Genomic DNA, 17,351 nt, shown 5'->3' on the forward strand with positions numbered 1-17,351 from the left:
ACAGAATGGCACTCGAGGGCGTGCTCTGCAACGGTGTGTAGCCTCATATCTACAAGGACAAGAAGACCTGAATAGCCCAAATGCCTTTCGCCTCACGCCAGTAGATGATCACACGATGTGTGAGAGCTACACCCACAACTCCCATTATAAAAACCAACTGTACATGCTCACTGGTTGAGCCTTTTACTCTGTAACCTCTATGATGTTGTTGCACTGTTGAACGCTCCTGTTGCATGCAAGATTAAACTTTGTTTTAACTCGCAAGCTGGCTCCAGTCTCCTCTAAAAGCAAAGTCTTTTGACACAAGACCTTTTTCAAGACACTGATAGATCTAGAATAAAATATATAAAATAAAATATATAAAATGAAATATATAAAATGACATATATAAAATAAAATAAAATAAAACCCCAGGAAGGATGATTACAGTACTTTTATTTTGAAACAGGAAACTAGGACAAAGACGTCGCTATGGTAACGGGTACAACTCTGCTAAGATTAGCTTGTTAGCAACCGGCTGTCCACTTTAGCCTCACGTCCTCTTTCTTGTTGCAGCTAGTTAGCGTTTTATTATCGACATGCGATGGAGGGGACAGATACTTACCTCATAAGACCTAATCATCAGCACAAGTGAGTGGGTCAAAGTGGTTAAATGTCATTTCTAGTACCTGAAGTTAGCTTTTAGCCAGCGAGTTCATTGCTAACGATATGTTTTGGGGCTAAGTTAGCCACTAGCATTAGCGCAAAGTGTTTTCTGTTGTAACTGAATTAGCGTTAACTAGCGTAGTGACATTTTAAGGTTAACCTTTACGACTGGTGTTTTAGTCTACCGTGGGTATTTATACAATGAAAGTATACCAAGGCACCCCTAAAACTAATGTATGTATAAGTATCATTTATTGAAGGAGTTTTATAACTCGGGGAGCCATGCCATGAGAGAGGCTGATGAGTTGGGGTCACCTGTGGAGACTCATTGTTAAATTTATTTCCTGCCTTGCCGCTCACTGTTGAATCTTCCAGGTTTAAACCAGCCATCGTGAAGGAGTGTATTCGTGAAATTGTGAGGGAGCGACTGTCTGGGATGCGGTATGACCCAGAGGAAGTCCCAGAGCTGTCCAGATCACTGGCAGACAGCATTAAAGACAAAGTGAAGAGTGAGTGACGCTTTCTCCCTCTCATGCGCTATAACACAGGGGGGCAGGCCATCAAAATACCAAAAGTAATTTAAAATATTGTGCAAAATCATTATTCAAATATAAGTGGAAATGATCATTCGAGTACCTATTTGAAATACTGAAAGAAAACAGAGGAAGTGTTCCATAGTCTGATTAAATATTTTTAATACCCGTATATAAATACCACAGAACTGAAGTGTGATGTTGGCTGAATACACAGCAAGTGAAATGAACAAAATGAAACTCAAACACTCCTCTTGGCTTAACCCAGATTACATTGGAAATGTTGCACTGAAAGTGTGATACATACACTGTCTGTGTGATTGGCAACAGACTAAAGATAACCTGACACTTATGAAACAAACAGCTGCTTTTGATTGATGTGGTTGGCAAATAGAACCAGGCTGAATCCCTTGGAGAAGGAAACAAGTACATTGTGAACTGATTAACGAATGTAGCCAGAAGAACGACGCCGACTGTTATGTAAAAATTCCTTTTTTGTCATTACAAGTGTAATCAAGGGTAAAACATGTCCCATTAAGACAAATCCTACCAGTATTAGTACCCACCCCCGTATTGCCCCTGCACAGTGTTTGCACAGTTACTGATGCACACTACTACAGCTTGCTTCTCTTCCTCAACAGATGCAGGATTTGACAGATATAAACTTGTGGTGCAGGTGGTCATTGGAGAACAACGAGGACAAGGAGTCAAGTGAGTGATTATTTGGTACTGGGGAAGAAAAAATAGCTCTTTGTAAAACTGCTATATTTGTGCAGGACGCTCTATTGTCTGTGGAAAGCAGGTGTCAAATTTGTTTGCTTCGGGATCTTTTTGCCTTCTACCTTCCATTAATAAGTCTTAAAATTGAATCAAATTAGCATTTGCGTGTTTCTGTAGTGCACTTAATGGATGCTCAAGCTGCAATACAAGCCAAAAGACCAGCGGTATATAATAACAGCACTATATTTCACAGAATTAGCACTTTTTTTTTTTTTTCATATTTCCTTCTCTTTTTTTCCTACCTCACTGCTGTCCTGTGGTTGTATTTAGCAGAAATCTTGTCAGCTGAGTGACACAAGTACATTTACTCCAATGTATGTAAACCTATTAAGAAGATATTTTCAAATCCAGGAAAAAATTTTATTCAGTGACTGACACTGAGCCGAACGCATTACTTAACTAATATTTCTGATTTGTATCCGTCTGTCCTGCTACCTCATCACTCTTTCAAAATAGCATGATTTCAGTAGTAGTAGTTAATAGCTGATATTGACTCAATTAGTTGGTGTTAGTATTTTATTAGATTGATTTTTTTATTGAGAGGTGCTTCTTATATTCTTTCCACCACGAAAAAAATATCTCAGCAATATCTTGCAACAGAGTTGAGACTTCCCTCTGTCAGCAAACATTGCGAATATCCTTGTCAAAATGAATCAGTTACCTCTGTGACTGCCTCTGCTCTGTCTTCTCTTGTGTTTTACCAGAATGTCTTCAAGGTGTTTGTGGGATGCTGACACAGACAACTATGCAGAAGATGTTTTCATGAATGTAGGTGCCTTTGATCTGTTCACTTAGATGTGATAGGGGAAAACAGACTTCTCAAAGAAAATGTTTCTTTTTTTTTTACAATTTACTGTATTTTCCCTCCTTAGGACAGCTTGTTCTGTCTGGTGGCAGTTTTTGGAAGCTATTACTATTGAGGACAAGAGGATCGATGACAGAGGGTTCTTTTTTCAGATGAAAAGATGTGCGGTGAACATCCAAATGAGACTGCTCGCTGTCAGCATTATGGGCCAGTGCGTTGATCGGAAGAAACTGTGTATGTAATTGCTGTATCTTGAGATCAACACAGATGTGTTGAAAATCTGTGCGGATTCTGTAGTAAAATGAAGGATTTCACTGGGATTTCCTGACTTAACAAAATTATTTTTAAAGACGGAGGACTCTTTGTTTGGCTAATAAAATGATACTTTGACTAGTATCATGTCCTACTTCAAGAAATGGCAATTTTGAGTTCTTTAAATGTCACCAATCAAGTCCTCAAAGGTATTGAAAAGTTTGATGTCAAGGTAAGGACTGGATCTTCAGTTCATTCATGAAATGCCATGTTTACTAGAGAAGGCAGCTGAACTCAACATCATCAATGTAAATGTCAATTTAACCACATTTTATTTGATTTTACATGAAAAATCCTCAAAATAGCAAATCTCCTAAAGCGCTTAATGTTAACAGTTAATGTTAAAAATGTTAACGGACGGGCTGCCGTCAGGGGTGTCAGACCTGAGATGTGACGGCACGTTCATTAATCTGCCGCCTGTTGCATTCACGGGTCACTAGACTATACTAGCAGGCCCGAGGAAACCTCAAGGAAAACGCACGCTAGTTTGTTTCTCCTGCTTGGTTAACACCTTGAACTCTTAGGCAACCGCCTTTTGCTCACTGGCCTCATCCTCGGCCTTAGGCACACTGAGGCGTGCGTATGCAGGGAGGTGGAAGGGGCGGCGTAAGGCTCTCTTATGTGATCTACCCACTGGCATTTACGGGCCTTCCAGGACCCCCAGGCACCCAGAGACTGGGTGAGACTTCGGTCCTGTTTGACTTGCGGCTGTCCCAGACAAAATATCCATCTCCAAAACTCCGTAAAGGATTCCTTTAAGCCTATGAGGACCTAACAGCTATAACGTCTTGCCAAGTGGCTAACACTTTTACACAGATGCCCGGGGAAGGTCCCTACAGAATTTCCTACCTTAGATAATGTGGTGTGTGTGTGTCCTCAGTAATGTAGCCATGGTGTGGATGCGCTGAAGCTTACCTCTGGGGGCATAGCGGTGTCCTCTCTTAAGAAAAACTCTGTGAGAGAGATAAAACCAACCGAAGGATTTTCTAAAAGTCTAAATTATTCTAAAATTTAAGTTTAACGCCTGTCTGTTGAAGCCTCCTTTAAAAAATGAAAAGTAAAAATTTGTAAAAAAGTAAGAAACTTAAAAATGTAAGTTAGCGACCACCAATCTAGTGAGAAGATTTTCACCTAGGACCCTGGGGGTGATATGGCCTATCACTCGCACAGGCCTTCGTTCACCCCTCAGCCCCAGGTCTACCCTCCCCACTTCATGGCCTATTGCCAATGAGTGAGAGGATCTCTGCCCAGGACTCTGGGGGTGTCAATAACAAACAAGTCAAAAGGTAATTAAGTCAAAACCCAACAAACACAGAAGTCAAATTTTAATCCAAAGAAAGGGCAGATTTTAACAAAATTTCGTGAAATTTGTCAGAAGAAAATGTCATTTAATGCATGTTTCTATCTACTACTATTGTTTAATTATTAGAAATTGTAGGTAAACAGGTAAACTTATCCTCCAAATCAGAGGCCATTAAATCATAGCAGAAGAAGAGCGTATAACAAGATGACATAATTAAATGAGTGCCCTTCAAATTATGGAAAACCATGTGGAAAAGAAGTTGGGGGGATTATGTCATATGTATGTTTCATGCATTGATTTGAGGAAGGTTACAGTCTCCTCATCAGTTTACACAGATGTAATGTCTCCGTCTAATTCAGTTTCTTCTCTTTTCAGGGGAGCTTTGATGATGTTTAGGTCACATGCCTCATATGCGTCATAATTTATGTTTAGGTCACATGCCTCATATGCGTCATAATTTATGTGCTATGTCTGTTTTCATCACACTTTGATGCTTTTTGACTTGACTCTGATGCTAATTTCTATATTTTGTTATCTCTTTCTTTAATTGTTGAACATATAATCTCTAACGAAGACAGAGCCATTTACATTTACACTCTCCTTTGGTTGGTGGTAAAGTTGTACCAACCTAAGGTTGCCCTATCAGGGGAATACCCTCGGGGATTTACAGATGACTTCAAGATCTTTTAAAGTTTTGATATTTTTTGTACTTGTTAATTCTTCTTCGTTGAGCATTTAGTTATACACGAATAAAGAATCATTTAAATTTTCAGTGGCTCTTGCTTGGTTGGTGTTTGAATTCGCTCTGAGAAGGTAACACACAAGCACACAGGTAGAGTTTTCTACTAGAGGGACACCGCCTTGCCCCCAGGGGTGAGCTTCAGTGCTTCCACACCACGGCGGCACTACTGATACTAGGGAAACGCACCACATCCAAGGGTAGGAAATCCTGTTGGTATCCCTCCCTGGGAGGTCAGCCTCTGTGTTAAAATCTTATAGCTGTTAGGTTCTGTTAGGCTTAGGGAAATCCTTTGAAGGGTTTTTTGACATTAGCGTTGGCACGTCTGCAGGTCGCAGCGGTTAACTGAGGGTGGACTGTCCAATGGGTAGTTCAAATAGGAAGGCCTTATTTCTCCGCCCTTCCCGCGTTCGTAGGCCTCAGTGCTCAAAGGTGCCTGAGGTCGAGGACGAGGCCAGTGAGTGTGGCCGCGTAGGGGCCGAATTGTTTTCCTCGAGGGCTAAGGGCCCGCTAGCACAGTCCTCTGATCTGCGAGTGCCACAGGGGGCAGGTTAATGAACACAAAGTCTCAGGTTTGAGGGCAGCCCGTCTGTTCCAGGAGGACTTCTTTCCTTCTTAAGTTATTGTTGTTGTTGGTGTTGAAGTCTTTCAACTCGCTACCTCTTGCTTCAACATAAAAGCTGGTGGATGCAGATACACTCATGGTCTGCTTAGCAACAGACACGTGTGATGAAAGCGTCATTGAGACAGCGGCAGCATAAGCTGTTACCTGATGTGGCAGTACATGTTTTATAAGATTAAATGAAATACCCATTTGACAGGAGACGTGTCTAAAACACTTTGCTGAAAATTATGGCTACAGCAGTGTGTAGCCAAGCTAACCTGAAATCAGATGCTCAGTCTAAAACAAAGAGTAGATATGATAGGAAGGTTTAATTGCATTTACAACTGTTTGTACAGACTGAAATGAGAGCTGTCAAAGCATGGCCAGACTGGCAACGCTAGTGCTCTCAATGTAAATATATATACGATTAAAATTGATTCTTTAACCTTGAGTTTTTCACCAGAATGAGTACCATTACATCCTACTTTATCCTGCTTGTTTTTCATAATTACCATCAATGTATTCCATCAGATTGCACTGTACGAACATTCATATTCATATACTGTAGATCGATTAAAATCACTGGAACCAGTAACGCAGCGCATAAAACTAGTCATCGCAAAGCACCAAAATAGTAAAAGACGGAGTTTGACCATAAGGACCGGATTGAATATTTCACAACAAAGCGAGTGACGTGGAAGCACATTTTTGATCATTTGAAATAATTAATAAAGCTCAAGTTTTAGCTTTTCTTCATGTTTGTATGTTGCTTCAAAACTATTTTGAAATACAAGGTTTTGTGTGAAATGTTCTTTTGACTGAGATGTGCAGTTCGCATCATTAAAAGTTAACTTTGCTTTAGTTTTTGTGTGTTTCCAGGATGGCACTGAGAATGTTTGTTCCAACAGGAAGATACTGATGATTTTAATAGTTGTTTTGATGGCATGTTTGCCTCATTAAAAAGTGTCTCAGTCTATTGCTTTTTGCCTGCTTTTGCTCCTTTTACAGAAATATCGTCACACAACAGTTGTTTTCCTAACAAAAATACTCAAGTGCAACAGTGAAAACTCTGCCAGCTCCTCTTCCCTGTAATTTGCTGGGGAACTTGTGATGCCTGTGATAAGACAGGAGGTCATTTTCAGATATTTTTGAGTTTTTGCAATTACTCTTGGGTCTCCTCCATTAATTTCAGCAAACCAGATCCCAGCTGGAAAACTGGATGCTTTTCAGACTAAATATAAAGACTAATGAGACAGAATTGAGCAGATGAAGTGATCGAGCTTAGCCGAGTCAATTAGTCAAATGACTCATACTCTGATTACATATACATGCTGAAGTAGGTTTTGCCCTTCTATTTCTGGTTGCAAACTCCAACTGAGTTGTGATTGAACTTCTGGAAGCTCAAGTATGCTTCAGCCATCTTCATTCCTACTCAAATACCATAATAATGTTACAGTAAATTATAGTAATAGTCAGTGTTAGTGTGCCATACATATAGCTAAATATTATCAATTGCTGCTAAAAACCACATCCAACTGTTTCCCCAAATTAGTCATAAAAGCTCTCCTGATTATTCAAGTGTAATGTTAAAACTTCATTCAATTTAAATCAGAGATGATAGTGCAGGCCTTTATGCCATTCGCCTCATATTTCACTTTAATAACTCCAACTAAAATGTATGTTTTTTTTAATGTTCAGTATCTTTAATCTCATGTCAGTCTTTTTAATTTGAAATCTTTGAGGAATTTTGAAAACTGAGCATTCAGAGAATGCCAATTTGCGGGGGTCAAGGTGCAAATAAATGAAATGCAGCTAGCTACTATATCCTATATATTAAACTGTACTACTGAGGGACTCCAGCTAACCTGCAGTGTAAATTTCAGGTAATAATTGGTCACATTCAGGACATCTTCTGGCTGTGAATAAATGTATGTATATTTGATCACTGTCTGTTGTTTTGGAAGCGATGCTGCGGCGTTTGAGACTATATGTACAGGAGAATGTTGTCACTGACTTAAATAGATGCTTCATTCAAAGTGGATTTTTGTTTTTATTGGCTGAAGTTAATGCTTTTACAAAACCCTTCTTCTTCTCTCTTTTTTAAAATTAGATTCAGACTCCACTAAATGCAGCATAATGGGGCATCATTGGCACCACTGAATGAACATTTGTTGGAATTCTTCAAATCAGGCCAATTTGTCTCCGCTCAGCACATTTACCTCATTTGAATACTTTAATTAGAGGATCTGCTGTTCTAAGCTTGGTGATATTCTAGATTTTTGTTGCTGTCCACAAATCTGTCAAGTATATGAAATTAAAATGATCCCTTTACTCCCCACATCTTTTCTAGTTCCTCTTTCTGCTGTTTCAGGCTGTTCTTTCTTCCTGATGTTGGTGTCACTTGGGATTCACACATCTAACACCACCTTCCTCTGTTGTTTGTCAATCAGCACGATGTCTGGTTGGTTAGCCATCACCAGTTTGTCAGTCTGGATCAGTCTGGCCTGACGTTCCACAGGATCTTAACCACTTTGGGAGTCTGACAATTGGACTTCCAGCGCAGTGCAGATGTTCCTGTACACTATGCCGGCCACTTGGTTATGGCATTTGGTTATTACACCCTGCTATTATGTGCTGGACTGTTTAAGGAGCATCTTTGTACAGCCTGCGCCTGGGGTCCAGCCTGGTGTGGTAGACGTCCGCCTCTATTGATCTTGTACTAAGTGCCTGCTCTTGTGCTGCCATGATTAGTGCTTCTGTGCTGTCTTTTAATCCAGCCTGACAACAGCCACTTCTTCTCTCTGTGGTCCATGCTGTGTAGGGGCTTTTGATGCGCTCTTTGATGAGAAAAAAAGGTTCAGACTGTCTATTCATAAAGGTTACAAGACCTTGGGGTGTCTCAGTTTCTTGAGATGTGCCTGTGGGAAACTGGATCTGTCTGGTTCTGTTGACAAGATAGTGAGGAAGCGAGACCTTTTCTCATACTGCAACAGCTTGGGAGGTTCTTCTAGGCTGGTGGAGAGGGGGTTGTCACGTTTTCACCATACAGTATTTTGTGCATTGTGTGTGGCGACCAGAACCTAATAAAATACATTCACATAAGCAACAGAGGATTTCCTTTTGTCTTACCCTTTGTTAAGACTGTTTAGGCACTACAAATGTTGTGAGCAGTGAGGAGTCAACAGTTTGCCACAGTTATCTATTTTATAGTTTGGTAATTTATTGTAATATTATTAGTCGCACATTTTCAGGAACCAAGGAGACCAAGAGTGCATGTATTGCATCTGCATGTATTGTAAGACTAGGTGTATGCCACCTCCTGGTCCTCCATTCATGGTCACAAGGGAAAGACAAAAGCTTTGTGCTCAGAAACAGAGAAAATAAATGCCAATGTTTGTGCTGAAACTCTTCCTCTGCTTGCAAATGTCCTTCAGATTAAAAGTACCACTATAGAGTTGAGGTTCATCGGTGGAGGAATAAATTACAAAGAGCTTCAGATTGACAAAAACCAAATTCCTGGCCTGTGTCCAAAATGGACCTGAACAAAAATTGGCTGGAATCAAGATGGCGCCAAAGGTGACTGGCTAGATATCTTCTCTTCATAGAGAAATGCACTAAAGAAATAGCTAAGTTTAACTTTGTCACTACATGTCAGCAAGGACCCGTTCTAAACCAATCATTTTCAGATTGTGTGGGAATCTAAAGCAGCAGATGGATAAATGCAATCCACTCCCAGTATGAACTCCAGTAAATGGCCCAAAATGCTTTCAGCATTCACACCAAATATTTATACACTCAGTGAAATCAATTCGTTTACAAAGGAGTTTTCAAAGGTCAGATACAAAATAGCCCACTTGGAAAAACAGTGAGTTTTTCAGACAGAAACTAATCTGACAGGCAGGCTGGAAGCACGACAGAAGACGGCTCACACACAACCTTTGTTCAGTCACACTGCCAATCAACACACACATGCCCGCACACACACACACACACACAGACAACAGAAGAGATAAATGTTGAAAACTCTGAAGAACGAAGCACTGAGCCAGAGATTGATGAGTCAGGGTTAGGGTTAGGGTTAGAGGTGTTTACTACACACCAAATCAGCTAACTACCGTGCAATTTCCAGCACTCCTGTCCCCCTCCTTGTACTGTCTGATCCATTCTGAAATCAGAAAAGTGCATATGAGAGATGCCGGAATAGAGAGAGATACAGGAAAGCAGTATTACCCTGTGACACAAGCCACTAAACTTAACAGACTAACTCCAAAAGAGGATCCAGCTGTCTGATGAAAAAATCTGTCAAACTGCTCAACTGATGCTGGTTCAATCTGATTTTTGCAAAATGTTCAAACTTTGGATATATCACCCCTGCCCTAGTAGCTTCTTGTACAGCAATTAAATCTCTTTCCATCTTTCTTCTTCAGTCTGCCCCCTTTAAAACGTGTGTTTCCATGAATAAACCAATATTATTCTGTGTAACCAAACCCCAAAGCATGTTTTATCTTATTCCTCTGTGCCAATAGGCATTGTCCAAAATTGTTAAATATGCATGAAAAGGTTACATCAGCACTACAATAAACACGGCCACTGTAGTCTAATTTGATTCCATCCAAAATACATGTCCTGCTGCCATAAATACTCAGTAGTTCAAGCAACATGAAAAAACATTTAGCTTTATGAAAAAAAAAAAAATAATAATAATAGCTATATATTTCTTTTGAAAGATTTACATCTTTAGTTGGAACTAATGTATGGTGGCCCTGAGAGCTCAATGCTTAAGAAAACAGCACAAAATACAAGCAAATGAAGAAAACGTCTTCATCAACTTGACAACACGTATAGCATTTTGAAAAAATGCAGATCACTGCTGATATATGTGTGATGTTGTCTGAATTTGCTAAATGCTGCGCATGTGTTGTCAAGTTGATGAAGATGTTTTCTTCATTTTCTAGAGTTTCTAGAGTAAGTTGCGGTGCCTTAACTTCTTAGGGCCACCGTATGAATAGGCTGGGAGCCGCAGATTGGTTTGGGAAGTTTGAAAGTAGTGAAAGAAAGACTTGCACAGTGTTGTGTTTTCATGGAATTTGGTGATGATTAAAGAAATATAGAAATCCCCTGCCTTATCCTTTATGAAAGGAACGGCATCTTTTCATATCCTGTTCTGACTATACACTGTATGTCAACAACATAGGTTGATAAGCTTCCTCTGGTCATGACTTCCAGCTTCTTCAAAGCAACATCACATAATTCACCCATACCTCTGAGCAGGTCTGAACCAGCTGGCAGCTCAACTGAAACTCAGAGACATCCTTAGACTAAAATTGCATTGTGCTGCTTGCTTATTATGGACATGCCCACCTACTAGACTTTCTTACCACTTACTCAAGCTCTCTGACAGCCAGCAAAGCTGAGAAATATACTCAGAGAATGCAACCTTGTAGGTGGAAAATGCTGGCATGTATCACAAAGAAATAGTTATTGATTAAAATATACTTGTAGAATATCATGTCTTTAGTTGTAAATCTGGGCTGCATTAAAACAAGCAACAAGCAAAGAAACAAAAAAACATTGAATATGGGACCCTAACAAGCACAAAAACGCATGTTAAGCATATAGACTCATGTAGTTGATTCTGTCTGACTCATTGATGTGTTCCCAACATTTGAAAAGCATATTAACATGTCAAGCTTTCCACCATTTATATCACCTTGTGTTATTTAAACCTTCCATCTTCAGTCTACAGTTCTCCGTTGGTTATTCCCATGAGCCCGTGTAGTCATTAAACAGGCCTATTGATTTTTCTGAGTAAACTTGTGTCTTAATTGCTTTTCCGGCTTAAAGCCAACAGACGTAGGTAAATACTCGCCCTTTAGGACGTAATCCACAACTGCTCCGGTTGGAGATGCTTAACACCAAACGCAGAAGAGTTCTCAGGGCGATTCCCTTTACAGTCTAAATGTGTGAGTAAATGTGAAGTTGGGAATATTCACTTCAGCCCACCATGACTAAATTAATTTAATGGATGAGCTGCTTAAAAAATGAAGAGACATGGTGACTTTCAAGGTCTTATTTAATGTGTGTTTTCACATCCATCACTTAAAAATCATCTGTACCAGTGTCACGTTGCTTACACAGGACCCTCTTGGCTGCCTGCAGCTACCTTTCCTGATTGACTCCCACTGAGACTGAACATGTGTTATAGAAGACGGTCATTCCATTGAACAACATTTAAAGGGTCTTTCTTCTGGATGTATGGCACTGCAGTGACTGTTCACTTAGCCTGCTAAAGTCATCTGCAGGTTTGGTGTCATGTTTGTGTTTTCCAGTTAAGAGCTGTTTTCATGGCCTTTGTTCGTAACATAGGATTGTAGAGGCGATTTTGTGTCGTGTACATGCAGGACAGCCCCACTCATTCCCTCCTCAAGGTTGATGTGTTTTATACGCCATTTTGATTTTAAAGAGTTATTAAGATTAATAGGCTGGTTTCAATTCATGAACGTGGATCTTTCGGTCAGCTGCACAGGTTTCATGTCGTGGCTTTTTTTCACAGTTGCCACACCTTTTGAGGATTTGCATATTTCAGAGATTATTCATCAAAGGCAGCAGCAGCGGAAGGAAAATGTCACCCGCTTCGTTGCTAGCTTTGGTCTTATTATTAAAAATGTAAACCAGATGAAACCTTCATTCAGTGGTGTATAATTTGTCCATGGGTGAAATTATGCTTCTGACCTTTGGATCTTTGCAAATGTGATGCTTTTGGTGAGTTGGTGTTTTCCATATTGCATCAACAACAATATTTCATAAACAGAGCTGGCCTGACTCTGCCTGACTCAACTGGCATTGATTAGCAATTTTAATGTGAATGTTATTTCCTTCACTATACATTTTTTCATCCCGGCAAATAACACATTATGATTAAATTAGTTATTATGCATTCTATGATATTGGTAGTCTAACAACAGAAATACAGATGCTTTTTCTGTATTATTGAAGTTCTAAGAGCATTTAAAATTACTTCTGACCTTATTCCTAATCTGGCCTGATAATTAGTGTGTTTTTATACCCATTAGTATCCCAGGTGTCAGTATGTCCTGGTTTTTCATGTGTATTTGCAGCCCTGTGATTGACTGGCGATCAGTCCAGGGTGTACCCTGCCTCTCGGCCAGTGTCAGCTGGGCCTGGCTCCAGCCTCCCGCAATCCTTAAGGATAAGTTGTAATGGATGAATGAATGAATGAATATATGTTCACACACACACACATATACACGTACACACACACATACATTGTTAAAGCTTGCCAAAGCACTGCAATGGATGTCATTTGGCAATTCAGTTGAGTTTCTATAGGCATTTCTATGGCCATGTTATAGCATATTCTGCACCTTTTATTCTACAGGATGTTTTCTCAGAAGGTTGTTTCAGTCTGTGTTCTGTGAATGTATTGTGACATCAACACAACAAGGCATTGACATATACAAAGAATACTTATGTATGTCAAGTATTTACAAAAGCAGCTACCTAAACGTAAGTAAAAGTTCAACTGAATAACCTTCACTTGTTTTCACACGTATTGCAGAAATATTTCACCAGAAGTATCTTTACTTTGACTCAAGTACTGGAGTTGTGTACTTTGACCACCACTGATTATAACTACACACTGTCACCTGTTTATCAAAATATAAATTAGTGATTTTTCTCCCTTCCAAGAGGTGGCAGAGCAGGTATAAGTGGTTTTTCAGCTCAGAGTGCTCTCTGCAGGTGTCATCTCAGGTTGTGAACAACACCAAGGCTGAATCCAAATGACTAGACTTCACCGCTTGTTATGGAATTTCTTAACAGGATGTCTTTAAGTTCTTTAAGTTTTATTCTTTGCAAAGAAGGTCAGACAATCAGGCAGAGTGCAAAGCATTCTGCAGAGAGTAACACAAAGAGGACGAGGACAAGGTGAGAGAGCGGTGAAAAACAATTATTTTCCCATCACACCACTCTTACAGGCTTGTGGACTTTGTGGACACATTCCAGGAAGTGTGAGAGTGCTGAGGGCTGTCCAAACCCACAACTCTAGACCACATGGGGGCCTCAAGTCTGAGATTTAATTACCCACAATTCATTGCAATATGGACATGTAGTTTTTCCAATTGCTGGCTAAATAAAACCCAAAAACGTATTATGAATGTGTAAAACAATTAATTTATTAAAACTTTATATGAATCATGTAGGCCAGAAATAATATTCAACCACATCATGATACATCAAAATATATTCTAGTATTGCTGTCTTGAGGCCTGTCTGTCATTGGTTTATATGGCCTTGCAGTCTTCATGAGATAGCAGTGAACACGTCACAGTACGTATGCTGAAGTCCATGAGAGCTGAGTCCAAAGGATGGACATTTGGATTCAGGCCAATCAGCTCCATGAATCAGAGGCAGCTTCTATGCAACCTTAGAGGCAGAAACCAGGGGCCTAAAAGTCCAAAATGAGTCACTGCTGGCCACAAAGCTTATTACTGAGTGAATCATAACAATTAAACCTGTCGACATTTTAATCAACTCTTAGCTTGTCCTGTCTGGATTTTGCTGGACAATAAGAGGACACAATTTAGAGAGATTTTAGTGAGTGAATGAAACAAAGTGGAGGCAACAAAACCAGGATTATTAAAAGTGAGGGGTAGTCAACCTGTCAGTAGGGGAAATCTTACATTACTGATCACTGCCACTGAGATGAATGACTTCTTTTCTTAATCTGACATGTCTTGTCAGAAGTATAATTTCAACAGACAACATGTAATTAACATAACGATGTCTATGGCTGATTCCTTTTTCTTTGCTCAGAACAGTGCCATGATAATTGGACTCGCTCTCAGTAGATGCATTTTTAAATCGGCTCTAATGACCGCACTGCAGGATTTGCACGAATGTAGTCAATGCAGTGATTAGCATCATTTCCAGACTGGCTGTTCAGAACTGGTGGTTAGTATAATGGGGGATGCCTAATAGCTGAAAAATAATAATTGGTTGTAGTTTGGGTGCTCTCCTTTTAGTCTTTATGATTAACTCTTCTTTGCCAGCAATAAAAAAAAAAGGATAATCCCACTTTTTTGGCAGTTTTTATTTGTCGCTCACTCAGACCCTAAATGTTAAATTTATAGTTAAAGGTATAATCTATAGTTATATATGTGGAAAGCACCACTACAACACTTTATGGATGTCATGCTTTAATTACATACTGCAAAGGAACTGTGTTTACATCCTGTTATTCACCAGAGTGACAAAGGGACAGTTTTCTTGCTGCTTAATAGGAGAATATTGCTTTGCAGTCATTCACTGCAGAAGTAAATATGTTTACATCTGTTCATTTTGTGTCAGATAATGGAAATCGTGGTGAGAAGGCTTGCGGTGGAAATGGCTTTGTGTACGTCAGTGAAAAGAAGATTACTGAGTATTTCTTCAGGCTATGGAAAATGAACAAAACCCAAGCAATCAACCACATCACAGTTCTTTTGCAATCGTCACATACACTCCCCTCCAAAAGTATTGGAACAGTGAGGCCAATTCCTTTATTTTTGCTGTAGACTGAAAACATTTGGGTTTGACATCAAAAGATGAATATGAGACAAGAGATCAACATTTCAGCTTTTATTTCCAGGTATTTACATCTGGATCTGATACATAACTTAGAAGTTAGCACCTTTTGTTTGAACCCACCCATTTTTCATGTGAGCAAAAGTATTGGAACATGTGACTGACAGGTGTGTTTTGTTGCCCCGGTGTGTCCTATTACATTGATTATTCAAACAATAAATAGCGCTGAATGTCTACGTTCAGTTTCAGATTTGGGTTTTGCCTGTGCAGACTGCATTTATAGTTAACCAACCAGGCGTAACCAACAAGAAAACCAGAGAGCTGTCCATAGGTGAAAAACAAGAAATTGTGAAGCTGAGAGAAGATGGAAAATCTTTCACAATCATTGGCCATAGTACAACCAGTACAACCATTTGGAATGTCCTGAAGAAGAAAGAAACCACTGGTGTACTAAGTAACAGACATCGAACGGGTAGACCGAGGAAAACAGCAGCAGTTGATGACAGAAACATTGTGAGAGCTGTAAAGAAAGACCCTAAAACAACTGTTGACATCAGCATCAACCTCCAGAGAGCAGGAGAGAAGGTGTCACAGTCTACTGTTCGCAGAAGACTTCATGAACAAAAGTACAGAGGCCACACCAGAAGATGCAAACCACTCATTAGCAAGAAGAATAGGAAGGCCAGGCTGGGATTTGCCAAAAACTCCAGAGACAAGCCTAAAAATTCTGGGACAAAGTTTTATGGACTGATGAGACAAAGATGAACCTTTACCAAAGTGATGGAAAGGCTAAAGTTTGGAGAAAGAGAGGATTTGCTCATGATCCCAAACATACAAGCTCATCTGTGAAACACAGTGGAGGTAATGTCATGGCTTGGGCTTGCATGGCTTCTTCTGGGATGGGCTCATTCATCTTCATTGATGATGTAACACATGATGGCAGCAGCAAAATGAACTCAGAAGTCTACAGAGACAATTTGTCTGCCAATTCAAAGAAAGATGCAACCAAACTGATTGGGAGATCCTTCATGGTGCAGCAAGATAATGATTCAAAACACAAAGGAGTTCAAAGGAGTTCATCAGGGGCAAGAAGTGGAAGGTTTTTAGACTGGCCAAGTCAATCTCCAGACTTCAACCCTGTAGAGCATTTTACCTGCTAGAGAGCAGACTGAAGGGAGAAACCCCCCAAAACAAACCACAACTGAAAGAGGCTGCAGTAAAAGCCTGGAAAAGCATCACAAAAGCAGAATGCAAAAGTTTGGTGATGTCAATGGGTCACAGGCTTGATGCAGTTATTGCAAGCAAAGGATTTGCAACTAAATATTAAGTCTTTTCACGTTAATGTGTTTTATGTCTATCTGTTCCAATACTTTTGCTCGCCTAAAAATTTGGTGTTCCGTTACAAATAATGCTATCTTCTAAGTTGTGTATCAGATCCAGATGTAAATACCTGAAAATAAAAGCTGAAATGTTGATCTCTTGTCTCATATTCATCTTTTGATGTCAAACCCAAATGTTTTCAGTCTACAGCAAAAATAAAGGAACTGGCCTCACTGTTCCAATACTTTTGGAGGGGAGTGTATCTCTCCATATTGTCCCCTCTTCTTAACAGCAGTTTGTCTGAGTTTGTTTAGAAAACTGGTGAATCACAGCTATGAGAGAGTGCCATTTAGTTTTTGTTTTTTTTGTCAAGCTGGCACAGAAGTTTCTGCTATGCCTCTGTGTGTTCCTTCTCCTCTGCATCGTGTTTACTATCATGTTTAACTTTCCAGACTTACAGTTGCCCTGAAGAAACACCCAGTGACTCTGAGGTGGGGTTATCTCACACACACGGTCAAAGCTTGACTGAGTTTAATTTCATGGGGCTTATCAATGTTGGCACCTTCTAAGTGAATTCAGTAGAAGGAATTTCTTTTGAAAATTCTGTGTATTTAAAGGGAGTTCAAGACACTAATACAGCAGCAAAGAACTAATTGCTATGTAAAGATACAGTGGAGTAATGACACCCTGAGCAAAGAATGAAGTCCCACCACCTCTGTGTGTGT

The 17,351-nt window shown here is 39.8% G+C and overlaps 1 protein-coding gene across 1 annotated transcript; it reads left to right on the forward strand.

Annotated features, from left to right (window-relative positions):
• The first annotated feature begins 564 nt into the window (after positions 1–564).
• On the forward strand, positions 565–3,044 carry dynlt2b (dynein light chain Tctex-type 2B). The gene is made up of 5 exons (XM_070832840.1): positions 565–630; positions 1,021–1,154; positions 1,820–1,889; positions 2,663–2,726; positions 2,831–3,044. Exons 1-5 carry the CDS (start codon positions 584–586, stop codon positions 2,876–2,878), a joined length of 363 nt encoding a protein of 120 aa, XP_070688941.1. The 5' UTR covers positions 565–583; the 3' UTR covers positions 2,879–3,044.
• The last annotated feature ends 14,307 nt before the right edge of the window (positions 3,045–17,351 follow it).

The sequence above is a fragment of the Pempheris klunzingeri genome, chromosome 6 (genome assembly GCF_042242105.1).
Source record: "Pempheris klunzingeri isolate RE-2024b chromosome 6, fPemKlu1.hap1, whole genome shotgun sequence".
Classification (NCBI taxonomy): domain Eukaryota; kingdom Metazoa; phylum Chordata; class Actinopteri; order Acropomatiformes; family Pempheridae; genus Pempheris; species Pempheris klunzingeri.